The sequence below is a fragment of the Erpetoichthys calabaricus genome, chromosome 14 (assembly GCF_900747795.2).
Source record: "Erpetoichthys calabaricus chromosome 14, fErpCal1.3, whole genome shotgun sequence".
Taxonomy (NCBI): Eukaryota; Metazoa; Chordata; class Cladistia; order Polypteriformes; family Polypteridae; genus Erpetoichthys; species Erpetoichthys calabaricus.
The window spans coordinates 75,559,449-75,575,047 of record NC_041407.2 but is presented as its reverse complement, the minus strand read 5'-3'; the positions used below and the strand labels follow the sequence as shown (position 1 = coordinate 75,575,047).

General features: G+C 38.0%; 1 protein-coding gene across 2 annotated transcripts in view; it reads right to left on the bottom strand.

Annotated features, from left to right (window-relative positions):
• Nucleotides 1-15,599, bottom strand: part of arid1ab (AT rich interactive domain 1Ab (SWI-like)) — a 159,156-nt gene that overhangs the window by 64,884 nt on the left and 78,673 nt on the right. For both annotated transcript variants that reach the window (XM_028818693.2, XM_051919077.1), the window contains one exon: nucleotides 8,428-9,012. In XM_028818693.2, the coding sequence (XP_028674526.2) occupies nucleotides 8,428-9,012 (585 nt within the window). The remainder of the gene's footprint in view (nucleotides 1-8,427; nucleotides 9,013-15,599) is intronic.

Sequence of the window (15,599 nt, the reverse complement as noted above, 5' to 3'; positions counted from 1 at the left end):
GCCCCTGCTTGACATTGTGGAGCCTACATATAAACAATTTTATCAGCCTGGCCGTGATTTGTCTGTGGATGAATCCATGGTAAAATATAAGGGACGGCTTTTTTTCAGACAATATATGCCAGACAAGCCCACCAAGTATGGCATAAAGGACTTTGTACTGGCAGAAGCAAACACTGGCTTCTGCCTGAAAGTAATTACCTACACAGGAAAACATTCATTTCAGAGAGAGAACTGTCCTTTGACAACTCAGGTTGTGCTGGAGCTGCTTCAGGGGTATGAACATTTGGGACATGTTGTTTACATGGACAATTTCTACACATCTCCAGAGTTGTTCATGGAGCTACAGAGCAGGGGAATAGGAGCTTGTGGCACAGTCAGGGTGAATAGGAGACACATGCCTTTACAGCTGAAGCCAGACAGGCTGAAGTTGAAAAGAGGGGACAATCCTGTTTTCATGCGGGCGGATAACTTGGTGGCATTGGCATGGCATGATGTGAAACGGGTCACTTGCCTTAGTACAGTTCACACTAACAATTTGTGTGAAAAACAAATTCGTTCAAAGGGAAACCCAGCAGGTAGGAAGCTGGACAAGCCTGTTGCGCTTGAGGAGTACAATTGTAAAATGGCTGGAGTAGATCGACTGGATCAGATGCTGGGCACATATGCTTACGGCCATAAGTCCACCAAGTGGTACCACACTGTGTACCATCGCCTGCGTGAGATTGCACTCACAAACGGATTTCTATTATTCAAGCAGGCAAACAGTGACAGCACTATGACTGCGGCAGATTTCCGCAAGAAGGTGGTTGACAGCTTGCTGGAAGAATATGTCGGAGTGCCTTTTGCAAAGCGAGGAAGGCCAGCACAAAGAGCAGTGCCAGACAGGCTGACTGAGCGCCACTTTCCTGCCACATATGAGGACAAAAAGTACAAGCCTGACTGTGTTGTGTGCAGCAATAGACAACTCAAAAAGAGGCACCAGTGCAACACGTATTGTAAGCAGTGCAACGTGGCAATGCATGCAATTGGCTGCTTTGAGCGATACCATACTTTGCAGGACTTTGCCTTGTAGAATGTACAGTATGTGCAATAATAATATGTTACATTATATAGTATGCAGGCTCATACAGATTGCAAAACAGTTCTATTTGTCAAAAATAAATATTTTTTGTTGATTTGATTTGTTAAACAATTGTTTTGTGTTCTTTTTTTAAAAAAGTTATTTTCTGGAAAAATATTCAGCCCTGGGAGAAAAGAAAAAAAAAAAAAATTAGCCCTAAAAGAGTTAATAATACTAATATAGTTGCGCTTTGTACTTTGAGCGATTCTAACTTCAAATGCTAAATTCTAGAGAAATCTGACCCAGAGTTCGAAAGATGCTTCTATGTTCTAATTGTGCATGCAGTGAAAAAAATGCAACAGATGGCACATATACAGCAAACGTTATCAGTTGTGCGCTCAAATTGTCTCTCATTCTTGCTGTGAAAGCATGTCTTGCATTATGCTTGCATGTCTTCAATGCTTTTTTCGCTTTATTTTTAGTTTGTTTGCCTATATATCCCCTCTCTTTTTTCTCTTTATTTTTAGAGGAGATATATAGGCAAACAAACTAAAAATAAAGCGAAAAAAAGAGAGGAGATATATAGGCAAACAAACTTACTATGGCATCCAAGAAGAGTGTGAAAGCAACAAAGCCAAAGAGGAAGGTTGTAGTATCGACAATTGAGGTGAAAATGGAACTTACTGCGAAGTACAGTTACAGTATTTGGTGTGTTTATGGAAGGTGACTCACCTTCCAAACAGTAACCTCTCTCTTCCTCTACACCAGCCACATAGGACATCACCACTCCTCACTAAGGTACAGTAAATGCATTTTTCATTTTATTATACAGCATTTGCGTATTTATTGCTTTCAAGTTTTAATGTATTATTTGGGGCATTTGTGTTATTTTCACTTTCAATTACAGTATTTTGCGCACTATAAGGCGCACTTAAAAGCCTTTAATTTTCTCAAAAATCCACGGTGCGCCTTTAAATTCGGTGCGCCTTATGTGTGCACTGAGTTCCAAAATCTGTAAAAATGTTGTTGTGCATTTTAGTAAGCGCTCTGCTTGATTGACTGTCAGACCATTTCCTGCCGACATAGGAACGTAGTAATACGTACACTATGAACGCTGGCAGCGATAAACCAATTGCAGAACATTACGTAAAGCCACGTACACTTACCTCCGCCACGCCTACGGCAGGTAGGTATATTGTACTACTGGTGCACTGCGAAACCACATTTGTTTGGCTAAGGACCCTGAAAATGGCATCAGAGAAGAGACATGCTTACGATGCACAATTCAAACTACAGGCTATCAGTTACGCGGTTGTAAATGGGAATAGAGCAGCAGCGAGAGAATTTAAAATCAATGAATCTATGGTTCGGAAGTGGAGGAAGCAGGAGAATGAATCGCGCCAAGTTAAAAAGACAAAAAAGAGTTTCCGCGGGAACAAGGCGAGGTGGCCAGAGTTGGAAGACCAACTTGAACAATGGATTCTTGAACAAAGAGCAGCCGGGAGAAGCGTCTCTACAGTCACCATTCGACTGAAGGCAATAACGATAGCACAAGACATGAAGCTCGAGCACTTTCAAGGAGGTCCGTCTTGGTGCTTTCGTTTTATGAAAAGGCGCCATCTCGCCATCTGCGCACGAACTACCGTGGCGCAGCAACTGCCAGCGGATTACAAAGAAAAGCTGACCATCTTCCGCACCTACTGCAGCAACAAGATTACCGACAAAAAAATCCAGCCCAACCACATCACCAACATGGACGAGGTCCCTCTCACTTTTGACATCCCCGTGAACCATACTGTGGAGAAAAAGGGGACCAGCACGGTATCCATACGCACCACGGGGCATGAGAAATCGGCTTTCACTGTTGTTCTTGGTTGCCACGGTAATGGACAGAAACTACCACCTATGGTCATTTTTAAGAGGAAGACGCTGCCAAAAGAAAAGTTTCCAGCCGGAGTCATCGTTAAGGCCAATCCAAAGGGCTGGATGGACGAGGAGAAAATGAGAGAGTGGCTGAGAGAGGTGTATGTGAAGAGACCGGGTGGGTTTTTCCATGCATCACCGTCTTTGTTGATCTGCGACTCCATGCGTGCCCATATCACCGCTACTGTGAAAAAACAAGTGAAGCAAATGAATACGGAGCTTGCCATCATTCCAGGAGGATTAACAAAAGAACTCCAACCGCTGGACATCGGTGTAAACAGGGCGTTCAAAGTGAAGATGCGAGCGTCATGGGAGCGATGGATGAGAGACGGCGAACACACCTTTACTAAGACTGGAAGGCAGCGCCGGGTGAGTTACGCCACCATATGTGAATGGATTGTGGATGCCTGAGCTAAGGTGTCTGCTTCGACTGTTGTCCGAGCTTACGCGAAAGCTGGAATCATTGCTGAACAGCCACCCGGCAACGAGACTGATTCCGACAATGACGAGAGGGAACCCGGCATGTTTGATGGCGAACTTGCTCATCTGTTCAATTCAGATACAGAAGGTGAGGACTTCGATGGATTTGTGACAACAAACTGATCAAAAAACAATGTGAGTGTATTTTTAAATACGTAGTAGAATAAGGTTTAACTAAACTCATTGTTTTGCTTCTGTTACCTTGTTTTTGCATGCGCCGAATAATACGGTGCGCCTTATGTATGGCTTAAGTACAGAAATAAGCCCCGCAATTGAGAGTGCGCCTTTCAATCCAGTGCGCCTTATGGTGCGCAAAATACTGTATGTGCATTTGCTGTTCAATTTTAACAAAATGGGTATTGGTTAGCATTTAGGAAAGGAATAATTCACTTTACATAATTTCTAATGGGGGAAAAACTGATTCAGACTTTGAACAATTCAGATTTCAAATGGACTCCTGAAACCAATTAAGTTCGAAGTATGAGGCATCACTGTTGTGTACATGGTATGGTGGAAAATTTTAATGCTAAGGTGAGAGCTGCAGCTGACATAGTGGCCCCAGGAAAGACAGTTAAGAAATCCTCCAGCACTTTTATACCTTGGAGGACCCAAAGGGTGTCTATCTGATTTAAAGAGAACATGCCACAGAGCTGAGTATAAATGGAGAAAAATTAAATCGAAGGTAAAAATAACCGACTTTAAAAACGCAGTCTGCCTTAACAGGCAGACTTATTTCCCTAAAATTATAAATGATAATGCTAGTAATCTAAGAATTTTACTTTCAACTATTGATCTTCTTTTAAACCCAACTCACTCAATGGAATGCCTTGTAAAAACTACTAGTGAAATGAAGCATTTTGCTATATTTTATAAACACAAATCAAATGTGAATATTAGAAATAAAATAGCACTATACATCCCCCACAAAGTTAATCCAATTGAATCCCAGCATGCCTTTTTAAGTGAGTTAAATTCTTTCACTGGAATAGATCATTCCGAAATACGTAGAATAATTTCTCAGCTGAAACCCTCCACCTGTGTCCTTGGCCCAGTACCAACATGCTTTTTTAAAGAAGTCTCTGATGTCCTTACTGATAGCGTACTTGACATAGTGAACTCATCATTTGATACAGTGGGTCTTCACGGATTGTCTAAAGACTGTAATTGTTAAACCCCTGCTCAAAAAAAAAAAAAAAAAAAAAAAAAAAAAATCTCGACTCCTCTGTCTTTGATAATTTTAGACCAATTTCTAGGCTGCCTTTAAGTAAAATTCTAGGAAAGGCAACTTAATGATTACTTGAATAAAGTATTCTATTCCTGACAAGTTTCAGTCAGGTATTAGAACAAATCATAGTACAGAAACTGCACTGGTTAAAGTAGTAAATGATTTGTAGGTTAATGTGGACAGAGGCCATATACTGTATCTGTTCTTGTTTTTTTTAGACTTGTATGCAGCATTTGACACCATAGACCAAAGTGTTCTTATAAATCATCTTAGACAATGGGTGGGCCTCTATGGAACATTTATATTATGTAGAATGCCCAGTGGGGACTAGGCGGTCTTTTGGCCTTGGAACACCTGCAGATTTTGTTTTTTACTCTAGCCTAACTGGAGTGGTTTTTGTTTTTATAGTCCGCTCAGCAATTTGACCATACCCTTTTTTTGGTTGTTACTTAATTCTATAATATTGCATAATCATCATTGTTTTTCTTCTCTTTGTCATCCTATAAAGCACTCTGAGCTATACTGTTTTATTATACAGTGATCCCTCGCTATATCGCGCTTCGCCTTTCGCGGCTTCACTCCATCGCGGATTTTATATGTAAGCATATTTAAATATATATCGCGGATTTTTTGCTGGTTCGCGGATTTCTGCGGACAATGGGTCTTTTAATTTCTGGTACATGCTTCCTCAGTTGGTTTGCCCAGTTGATTTCATACAAGGGACGCTATTGGCAGATGGCTGAGAAGCTAGATTGCTTACTTTTCTCTTTCTCTTGCGCTGACTTTCTCTGATCCTGACGTATGGGGATTGAGCAGGGGGGCTGTTCGCACACCTAGACGATACGGACCCTCGTCTAAAAATGCTGAAAGATTATCTTCACGTTGCTATCTTTTGTGCAGCTGCTTCCTGAAACGACATGCTGCACAAAAGCTCGAAGGGCACGTATTGATTTTTGACTGAAAAACAAACTCTGTCTCTGTCTCTCTCTCTCTCTCTCTCTCTCTCTCTCTCTCTCTCTCTCTCTCTCTCTCTCTCCCCCTGCTCCTGACGGAGGGGGTGTGAGCTGCCGCCTTCAACAGCTTTGTGCCGCGGTGCTTCGCATACTTAAGCCAAACAGCCCTATTGATTTGTTTGCTAGAGATTGTTTTCTCTATCTATGTGACATTCTGTGCTCCTGACACGCACTCCTTTGAAGAGGAAGATATGTTTGCATTCTTTTAATTGTGAGACAGAACTGTCATCTCTGTCTTGTCATGGAGCACAGTTTAAACTTTTGAAAAAGAGACAAATGTTTGTTTGCAGTGTTTGAATAACGTTCCTGTCTCTCTACAACCTCCTGTGTTTCTGCGCAAATCTGTGACCCAAGCATGACAATATAAAAATAACCATATAAACATATGGTTTCTACTTCGCGGATTTTCTTATTTCGCAGGTGGCTCTGGAACGCAACCCTCGCGATGGAGGAGGGATTACTGTATACCACATTTTTAGTGTTGTTGTTACTGCCGTTTTGCCAAAGAAATAAGGACAACGGCTATGCAAAACAATCCCCATTAAACTTGTGGCACTCTTATACAATTTAGATTTCCTTGGGTGTCTCAATGCAGGGTTATTCCAAGCACAAAATATATTTCAACTAAACCTGTAACATACAAATCTGAAGTTAGAAAATATATGAATTTATTTCACATCCCCTTTAAATACTTGCAATTTAAGTAACATTTTCTAACCTTTCCACATGGCTTCATGTCATTGTAGCCAGCACTTGATGTAATCTGAAGTACCAAGCTGTGCTATAAAGATGCACAATCAGGTTCAGGCTGCAGGTAGCATTTGCACAGAAGATACTACTAATGAGCAAGTAATAACTACTGTACATCCTTAGTCAATAACAAAGTAATACAAACGTACAGATTAATTTTCCTAATCATAGAATCCAAAAATGCCAATTCCCGTTGTAAAGAGATAGACACCTCTATCAGTGTATGATAGTTCTTTAATTTTACCAGTTTCATTATGTAAGCACTAATTTGATGAGAGCAAAATTCAGCACAGTGTCACCCCTTGATGCTTCAAACTCCCATATAAGTTTTGCTTGGCTGTCTTTAATTCTCTGCCTGTTACACTCCAGATTTTCTGAATTTCCAATAAAATTTCAAATGCAAATGAAGCTACATGTGCTGTTTGAAGGTTTTTCAGATATTTAAATATTTATTATTTTTGAGTGGTTACCCTGTATCATCAGTAGCAATAAATTATATGGAGGAAATAGTTTAACACCATCATAATGTAACCTTCAGTACATTCAGGTGTAAAGCACGTGTTTTCAAGTGTTGCCTTCTTTCAAACTACAGTTTTTACATGATTCTCAATATGCTGATGTGTAAGAAAAACAATTTTAGAAAAGTTTCTATTGTTGACTAAATATTACAAATGTCTACACCAGTTCATTAATAAATATCAATAAAACTTTTTATTCTTAAAAACTGAAGTTTACTTCACTATGGTTTATTAAATAAAACTGTATTGCTGTCATATTTGTTATTGAAAACGTAGCATTATTTTCTTTCTAGAAAAATTACTTGTATTGGCCTACAGTTTTCATATGGATCCCTAAAACACACATACACGTTCAAATTTTGAAATCACCCAGAAATTTTCATGTTTTTGACAAAACGTTATGCTTTTTTAATCAAGGTACCATTAAATTGATTTAAAAATGAAACCAAGACATTACTAATGTTGCAACTGCATATTACTGCTTAAAATGACGGATGTAGAATTTATTATTCACATATGACTGCAAAGCCTCATTGTTAGCAGCCATTACTCTTTGATCTTATGGCAAACTGTCTTAGCTCATCCTTAATGAAAAGTGTTTAAATGCCAATTGTTTATTAGAGAAACCTCTGTAATTATGTTAGCACAGCTAAAACCTGTAATTCTGCTCCATAAAGTATATAAATTCCTCCCTTGAGCTGCAAAATACTATAAATCCTTAAGTTGAATTCTGGGCTTGAAAAATGGCCAAAACAAAACATCCTTCTTGAAAAACACTTCAGTCTGTTACTGACTGTTTTGCAAAATGAAGGTTATTCTATGTGACAAGATTGCCAAGAAACAAAACGATTTCATACAAAAGGTGTCTATTACTGTCCTGAGGGAAGAGGGCAAACTGGATCTAAGCAGGACAGAAACAAAAGGAAAAGGCTTAAAGCACAACTGAATAAAAGGATAAGTACATCAGAGTGTGTAGGTTCAAAAACAGATGCCTTAGAAGTTCATAGTTGACCAATTCCTTAAATTGTACACACTAAATACCAGTACCATCTGCATCAGTATAAAGATGACTTTGGGATGCTGGCCTCAGAGGCAAAGTTTGAAAGAAAAAAAGTCATATCTGAAACTGGTAAACAAAAACAAAAAGATAAAAGCAGGCAAAAGCTTGGAAATACACCACCCAATGCCTGTGTTCTTGAATTCATTTTAACCTTTGCTTTTCACTGCTGCAGATGATGCAGATCACGAAGCATGTCCATAAATACAGCTTACATTAACTTAAATAATGAGTGTTAACTGTGGCAGACAAGTTACATTTTTCACCAATTTTACATTGTAATATTTGGGTGAAAAAAGTTAATAAGATATTAATTATAGCAATTAAATCGAGAAAAGAGTTTCCTATTGCATTTATAAATTTGGTTAATTTGTTTGGTAAAACAAAAAGTAGCACTGTACCTGCGGAGGCGGAGGAAATCGTTGGTATGATTGCTGCTGCTGAGTTTGAGAATAAGGTGCAGTTTGGCTTTGCTGCGATGATGGATGTCCAGGTGGTGGCTGGGATTGTGGTGGCTGCTGGGATGCTTGTGGTGGTGGCTGTTGAGGAGCTCCTGTCTGAGACTGCTGCTGTGGTTGCGGGTAGCCCGACTGGGGTGGCTGATGTGCTGGAGACGCACCTTGTTGGGGCTGCGGTGGAGGTTGTTGCTGAGGATATGAAGCCTGGTTAGCCTGTGAAGGCTGAGATTGTTGGTATGGTGGTTGTGGTGGAGCCAGCCCAACTGAAGACTGCTGTGGTTGTGACTGAGATGTCTGGTGGGGCTGAGAATAGGGCGACTGGGACTGGGCATGTGTAGCAGATGACCCGGAGGGGTGCTGCTGAGGGAATGCAGTCTGAGTAGTAGGCTGTGCTTGGGGTTGCTGAGGGTAAGGAGAAGGCTGAGACTGCTGCTGGCCATGTGGAGGCTGTACTTGTTGGCTGTAGTATGGACCACTCTGGCTTTGCTGTCCATAACCGGAAGGAACTTGCTGTGCATATGGAGGCATCTAAATAAGACAAGAAAACACTACAGTTAATCCAACCAGCAATCCATACCACAAAAGCACAAATTCAAAGGTTTAAATTTTCTTCAAACTAATTTATCTTTTCACTTAAAGTTAAAATAATAATAAAAACACTATGTGCATGGCTAGCATAAAAGAAAATGCACATTTAAAGCAACTTGATCTTTTTAGATACTTTATTAAAACATTTTCAAAAAATAAACCCTTACCACAACTTAAAAATTAACCAATGTTCATTAAAAATAAAGAATTTCATGCATAAAGTATTAATATGATTAAAAATATTATAAAAACTGTTTACAAAAAACGTCACATTACCTGCAAGTCTACTAACCTGATGCAACAGTGTAGTAGTAGTAATAATATAATTTGACAGTCTGACCAAAAATCATAATTTCTAATGGATCTTAATGATTTTCAAACAAATTTTGTAGAACACTTACCGTAAGTGTGTGGACTCATGGACTTCAATTGCCAAAAAAAAAAAAAAATTACTACATTTAATTGTGAAAATATGAAATATAGCTGCCAATATGTTTTAGCACATTTACTTTACACTTTATCACAATATGCTAAGATTTGATAGGGATACACTAGGTGTGTAATATCAGTTCAAACTTATTTTTCCAAATGTTCTCTGAACTACTCAAATGTTTGTCATTATTTTACAAAGGAAGCACAACAAGTAACATGAAGAGTCAACTATACTGAAAAAAACTAATTTCTTGCCGTTAGTTTCAACGAAAAAAAAAAGCACACTGAATTACTGCATATGGCTGGTCGATCTCAAACAACCACCAAAACTTTGTTTTTTTTTAGGCAACCCAGATTGCATTTTAGAATGTCTATATTGCACTATACAGCAAATAACAAACCATTTCCAAAAGTCAATGACAGAAGCCTTACCAGGGCATGACCAATTTAAAAAAAATAAAATAAATAAATAAAAAAAAAGTTATCATAGTAAGGAATTGTTCTTGTATTCAATTCAGCCTTTTAAAAACTATTTTTTGCAGACTTATGTTTTATCTTCTCAGCTACTATTTTGGGTAATAAAATAGGAGACAGATTACACTTTTGAAAAAAGTGTGCTCTTTTGCTGTGCTTCCGAAACACTTACTGGTAATTTTCTTGCACAGGATTGGCCACTTTGGGGCATATTTGTTACTCCTCTAATAATCATTCATATTCTAAGTTAGATGTAGTTTTATATTCAGGTTTCCAAAAATGGTATTGAAAAGAAATGCTCCTTTGTATATTACTTTTGTTAGCAAGACATCGGACATGCTGTATTTCAAAGCAATAGCACTCCACTGAAAAATCACCATGGGACCAATTTCATTCTACATCCTAAAAAGCACCTTTGATCTGATCACACAGCTAAGACTGAGGGCCGATAGCCTTTAGAGTTTTTCATTGTTCTTCGGATTGGCAGGTAAAGTATGATGCTTGTTACTACATAGATGCTTTGTGTTACACTACAAATGTGATGAACATGCATTGGGGAAAAAAATCAAAGTGGGAAATGGGTGTTTTTTTTCTGATAATCTTACATCTACCACAGGTTTATACACTAGTCTCCCTTCTTTCGGTTGCTTCCCATTAGGGGTTGCCACAGCGGATCATCTTCTTCCATATCTTTCTTTCCTCTGCATCTTATTCTGTTACACCCATCACCTGCATGTCCTCTCTCACCACATCCATAAACCTTCTCATACCATTGATGCACGGCTTCCATTCAGGTAGGCATTGTGTAAATTTTCATTAATAATGTTTTTATAAAATATGCCATCCTAGAGTTGAACTAAAAATGAAACTGCAGTGAATTCTGATGGTAGTGGCAATGCACAGTTAAAGAACGCAGATATAGACCTCATACATAGGTGCTTGAGAGACTTTTTAAAGCAAAACGGAATATGGATGTAATAATTTCATGATAACTAAAATGTCTCAGCTTTTTATGCAGGAATGAACAATCATTTCTATAATTTTTCTTCCCTTCCTTGATTATGTTACATGCTAATAATTGAATACCCAACGAAATACTCCTTACTTTATTTTTAAGGCTGCTACCATTTTGTGACGATGCACTTTTCACATTTGCAAGAGCCTTGTGACCAAAGAAGTGTAGTTTGCCTTGAATTACTTCATATTCTTGTGTTTCTTTAGCAATTAAGGAAACAGCTTGTTACAAAAAATAAATAAAAACTACACTTTTTGCTTCACAGTGCAATAACTTAAATCCTACCACTCTGCTACCCACAATCTTCTTAATTTTGACTATGATGACACGTTGTAATAGCAAGCCAATAAGCTAATAACCAGTCAACATCCAAGTTCTATTCAGCACTGACTAAAAGCTAAGCAGTGTGATCTGGATGAACTAGCTGAGACAGTAATGCTGTGCCTAAAGTGAGGGTGCATTTTCGTAAAATACATAAATATTAATACTTAAATACCTTTCCTTACACTATCCAAAGAACATGGCTCCATTCAGAACTTACAGTTAGGAGAGTGTAATGTTTTAGGTTTATAGGGTTATTTTTGTCATGTGTGCAGAGTTCAGCAAAGTGTTTGCATATGCCAATCAACATGCAGCAAATCACCACTCTTCAGCACCATGTTTAATGAGAACATCCGCATTAACTTGAAACTGGTCTAGCTCACCTAAAAAATAGCAGAACTCAGCCTGCACCTCTATCATTAGAAGACATTAAGTTTCATTCAAATGCTGATGACAGTAAGTTGTATAATGGAGGAATGTGTTACTGCATCCCAGTCGTCACACTGACAAACTCCACTATCTTAAGGAAATGACAGTACGTGGGACAACTGAGATTCTAATATGAAATCAATAATTCACAATTAATCACTAGATTGATGAGCTGTTTAATCACAGACAAATCTGTCTTTTGTTATTAGTTATGAACTATCAGTAGCTTCTCGTGCACTTTAAACAGCATGTGGTTTTGTGTGATTTACTTATTAAAGGAGTATTTAGTTGTAAATTCAAAAGACATTGACTGATAAATACAATGCTAATCAAATGCCAATTTTGGTCTAGTTGTATTTTAATTCCGTGTGAGGTACCCACTTTCAATTTCAGTAAATTCATAGTACCACAACAAATTTTCAAGTAGGTTAAACACAATACTTCACCTTGCATCAGACTCTAGCAGATGTTGCCCTATGCAATTCTCAAAGTATGCTACCCCATAAACTAATATTAGTGAGGAGGTGACAAGCTGCAAAAGAAAATGCTTAATATTGGATTCAAATTCACGGATGCCTATATGTAAGGCCAATAAATGTTATTTCCCCATCTGAAAGCCCATCTTTTTGCCTTAGCTTTTTAAATGTGTATGAGAGAAAATTTTTGTTCATTTTAATGTATTTTGTATTTATTTACTTATCTATATATGTATTAGTATATTTATGGAAGCTGTACAGCATTTTGGTCAACTTCTGTTTTAACTGAGCTCAATAAATAAAATTGACTTAACTCCAGTAAGCAAAGTTACAGGTTCACTTACTATATCACACCATCAAAGTGCATGAAAACTCACATGTAGGCAGAAAACACTGCACCTCAGTGTACCAAACACAACCCTGTAAAATATTCGTACATATGCATTCAAACGTTTGTGGACATTTGACCACAACACCTATATAAGCTTGCTGGACAACCTATTCCAAAATCATAAGCATTAATAAGGAGTTGTCCCCTGCTTTGCAGTTATAACAGCATCCAATTATCTGTGAAGGTTTTCCACAAGATTCTGTATTTGTGTAGGTGGGAATGTGTGCCCATTAACCCAAAATAACATTTGTAAAGCCAGGTACTGAAGTTGGATGAGAAGACCTGTTTTGAAACCAGCATGTCAATTAATACAAAGGTGTGCAATAGGGTTTAGATGAAAGCTCTGTGCAGGCTACTTGAGACGTTCCACGTCAAAACATATCAAATAAAAAAGGTATTTATGGACCTGTCTCTGTGCATAGGGGCACAGTTAGGCTGAAACAAAAGATGGCCTTCCCCAACCTGTCGCCACAAAATTGAAAGTACACATTTGTATGCTGTAGCATTTGCATTACCCTTCATTGGAACCAAATCGTATTGCCCAAACAGTGAAAAACAGCACCAGACCATAATCCCTCCTGCACCAAACTTTTCAGAAGGCACTAGGCAGTCGGAAAGGTAGCTCTCTCTTGGTATCTGCCAAACCCGGATTCATCTAATTGACTTCCAGATACCAAAGCGTGATATACTGCTCCAGAGTCCAAAGGCGGTGTAGTTTACTCAACTCCTGCCAACGCTTGGTATTGCCCATAGTGATTTTAGGCTTGTTTGCTGCAGCTCAGCCATGAAAATGTTTCAAGAAGCTCTCCACTCAGTTTTTGTACTGATGTTGCTTGCACAGACAGTTTTGGTGTTAAATTGCCCTGCCTCTATTGTATCAATCACAAAATATTTTATACTATATGCTCTTCTGCACTCTACGGCCCCACTCAGAGTTTGTGTCGTCTACCACTTTATGGCAGAGCTGGTGTTCCTAGGCACTTCCAGTTGACAGGGTCTAATCAAGCAGAGTAGATACTTCCCTTATGGACTTATAGAAAAAGTTGCTTCCTATTATAGTGCCATTTAAGTCAATAAGTTCCTCACTCCAACCTATTCTTCTGCCAATGTTTGTCAATGGAGATGGTGTGGCTATCTGCATGATTTTATGCATCTGTTAAAAGTGTATAATATGAACACAAAAATAGGGTCCTGTGTTTAGCCTGTGTTTGCTAAGTGGCTAGCGCTGACTGGTAGCACACATGGGGAAATCAAAAAAAAAATCATTAAAGTACTGCTCTTGTTTAGCTACAGCACAATAACCTGGATAGATACATGTATATTACATAATGGTAAAACAAATGTGGAGATCTCACATACCTCTACAGTGGAGGTATTAAAGAATATCACAAAGGGCACATTCTGTAATATTCCACTGCTCCTACCTCATTTACAGTCTACTGCAAGTCTTTCATGAACACTAAGTGCTACTAAGCCATATAATCAAAGACCAAACATTCTAAAAGAAGTTCATGAAAAATGGTGACCGATTTTGCTTTTTTATTTTGTTTTTCCAACCTCAGAATGCACATTTATGTACTGTCTTATATCAATTTTTTTTTTAATAAATACAGTACCTACAGATGCATTTTGCGTGTTCACACCACTCTTACTTTCAGTTAGCTTGATAGAGTCCATTACGATACAATTGTTAAGGCAAAAACATTAAATGCATTGATCATGTCAAATAAAGTGCAAAATAACATCCTACTTGCTTCCAAAAATAAGACTTAAAATTACTTTAATATAATTAAAATGCAGAAGAAAATGTTTCAAGAAATAAGGAGATTTGCCATTTCAAGGCATACAAGTTTGTTAAGTTACAGTACTTCTTCCATCAATCTTTTAATTGCTTGAAGAGATTAACTAAAATCTATCAACACTTAAAAACAAGATACCTGGGGCAAAAGAAAGTTTGCCGAGATTGTGTAAAAGTAACTTCAATACTTGGCCTATAAAAAAATAACACTACTGGTCAGCTGTACTGCAACACATTCTCCTTGTAATATTGATATTGGACTATACTAACAACACCGGGGCTAAGAGATGGCACACATGACTTTATCATAGGTAGAAGGAAATTACTTGTTTGTATGGCCTGGATTTCTTTTTTGATGATTCCGCTCATGACCATAAAGTAGAAGGCCAACATTGCTTGTGCTGCACTCTGTACTGCCTTAATCACTTCTCATTTGAAGGCGTGCTGCAGCAAGAGAGGTCTGAAATCCTTAAATGAGATTACAGGGTTTTTCTGGATATGGTGTGTTCATTTTGTTATTACACTTTGCGATAATTCTGAAAAATATTCATATCTTGGCGGACTTAATATGGTCTTTACTACTGTCTGTCTATCTGACAATACACTAATCACATGCAAACATTTTCTTATGCTGTTAAATCAATACACATATATAAACAAATGCCTTTATCTGTTTAGTTTCACAAATGATGCCCTGGTCCTTGGCTTTATAACCTGTTACCGCTATTTTAGCATTTAGCTCTTTGCGTCTAAATGAATGACCCAGCAAATTTTTGGTTCTATTAGTCCACACAAGATCGAATTCCTTGTAGTTCTGCGTTTTCTTTTGTTAATGAACAAACCACCTCTATGTATCCAACTTAATAGGTTTACAGAACTGGTTTCTTTTAGAAAGAGGTTCAACAATGATTACAATACAACAGAAGTGCACAATCTTTAAGGCATCACAGGACATAGCACATTTCTCAAAGTTACAAAGAGCACTTGCACATGCACTTATTCGGAAAAAGTTTGAAAAGAATAAATGCTCGTCTCAAATACAGCAACAAAATTGGTTTTTCAACAGAATAAATTCAAAGGACTTTATCGTTTACTAAACATTTTAACAGGAGCAAATACACAATCTCTATTTAAACACAGTTTCTTAAAGAGATCCTCTATCCCAAATACAGGGTGCAATTAACTTATCTT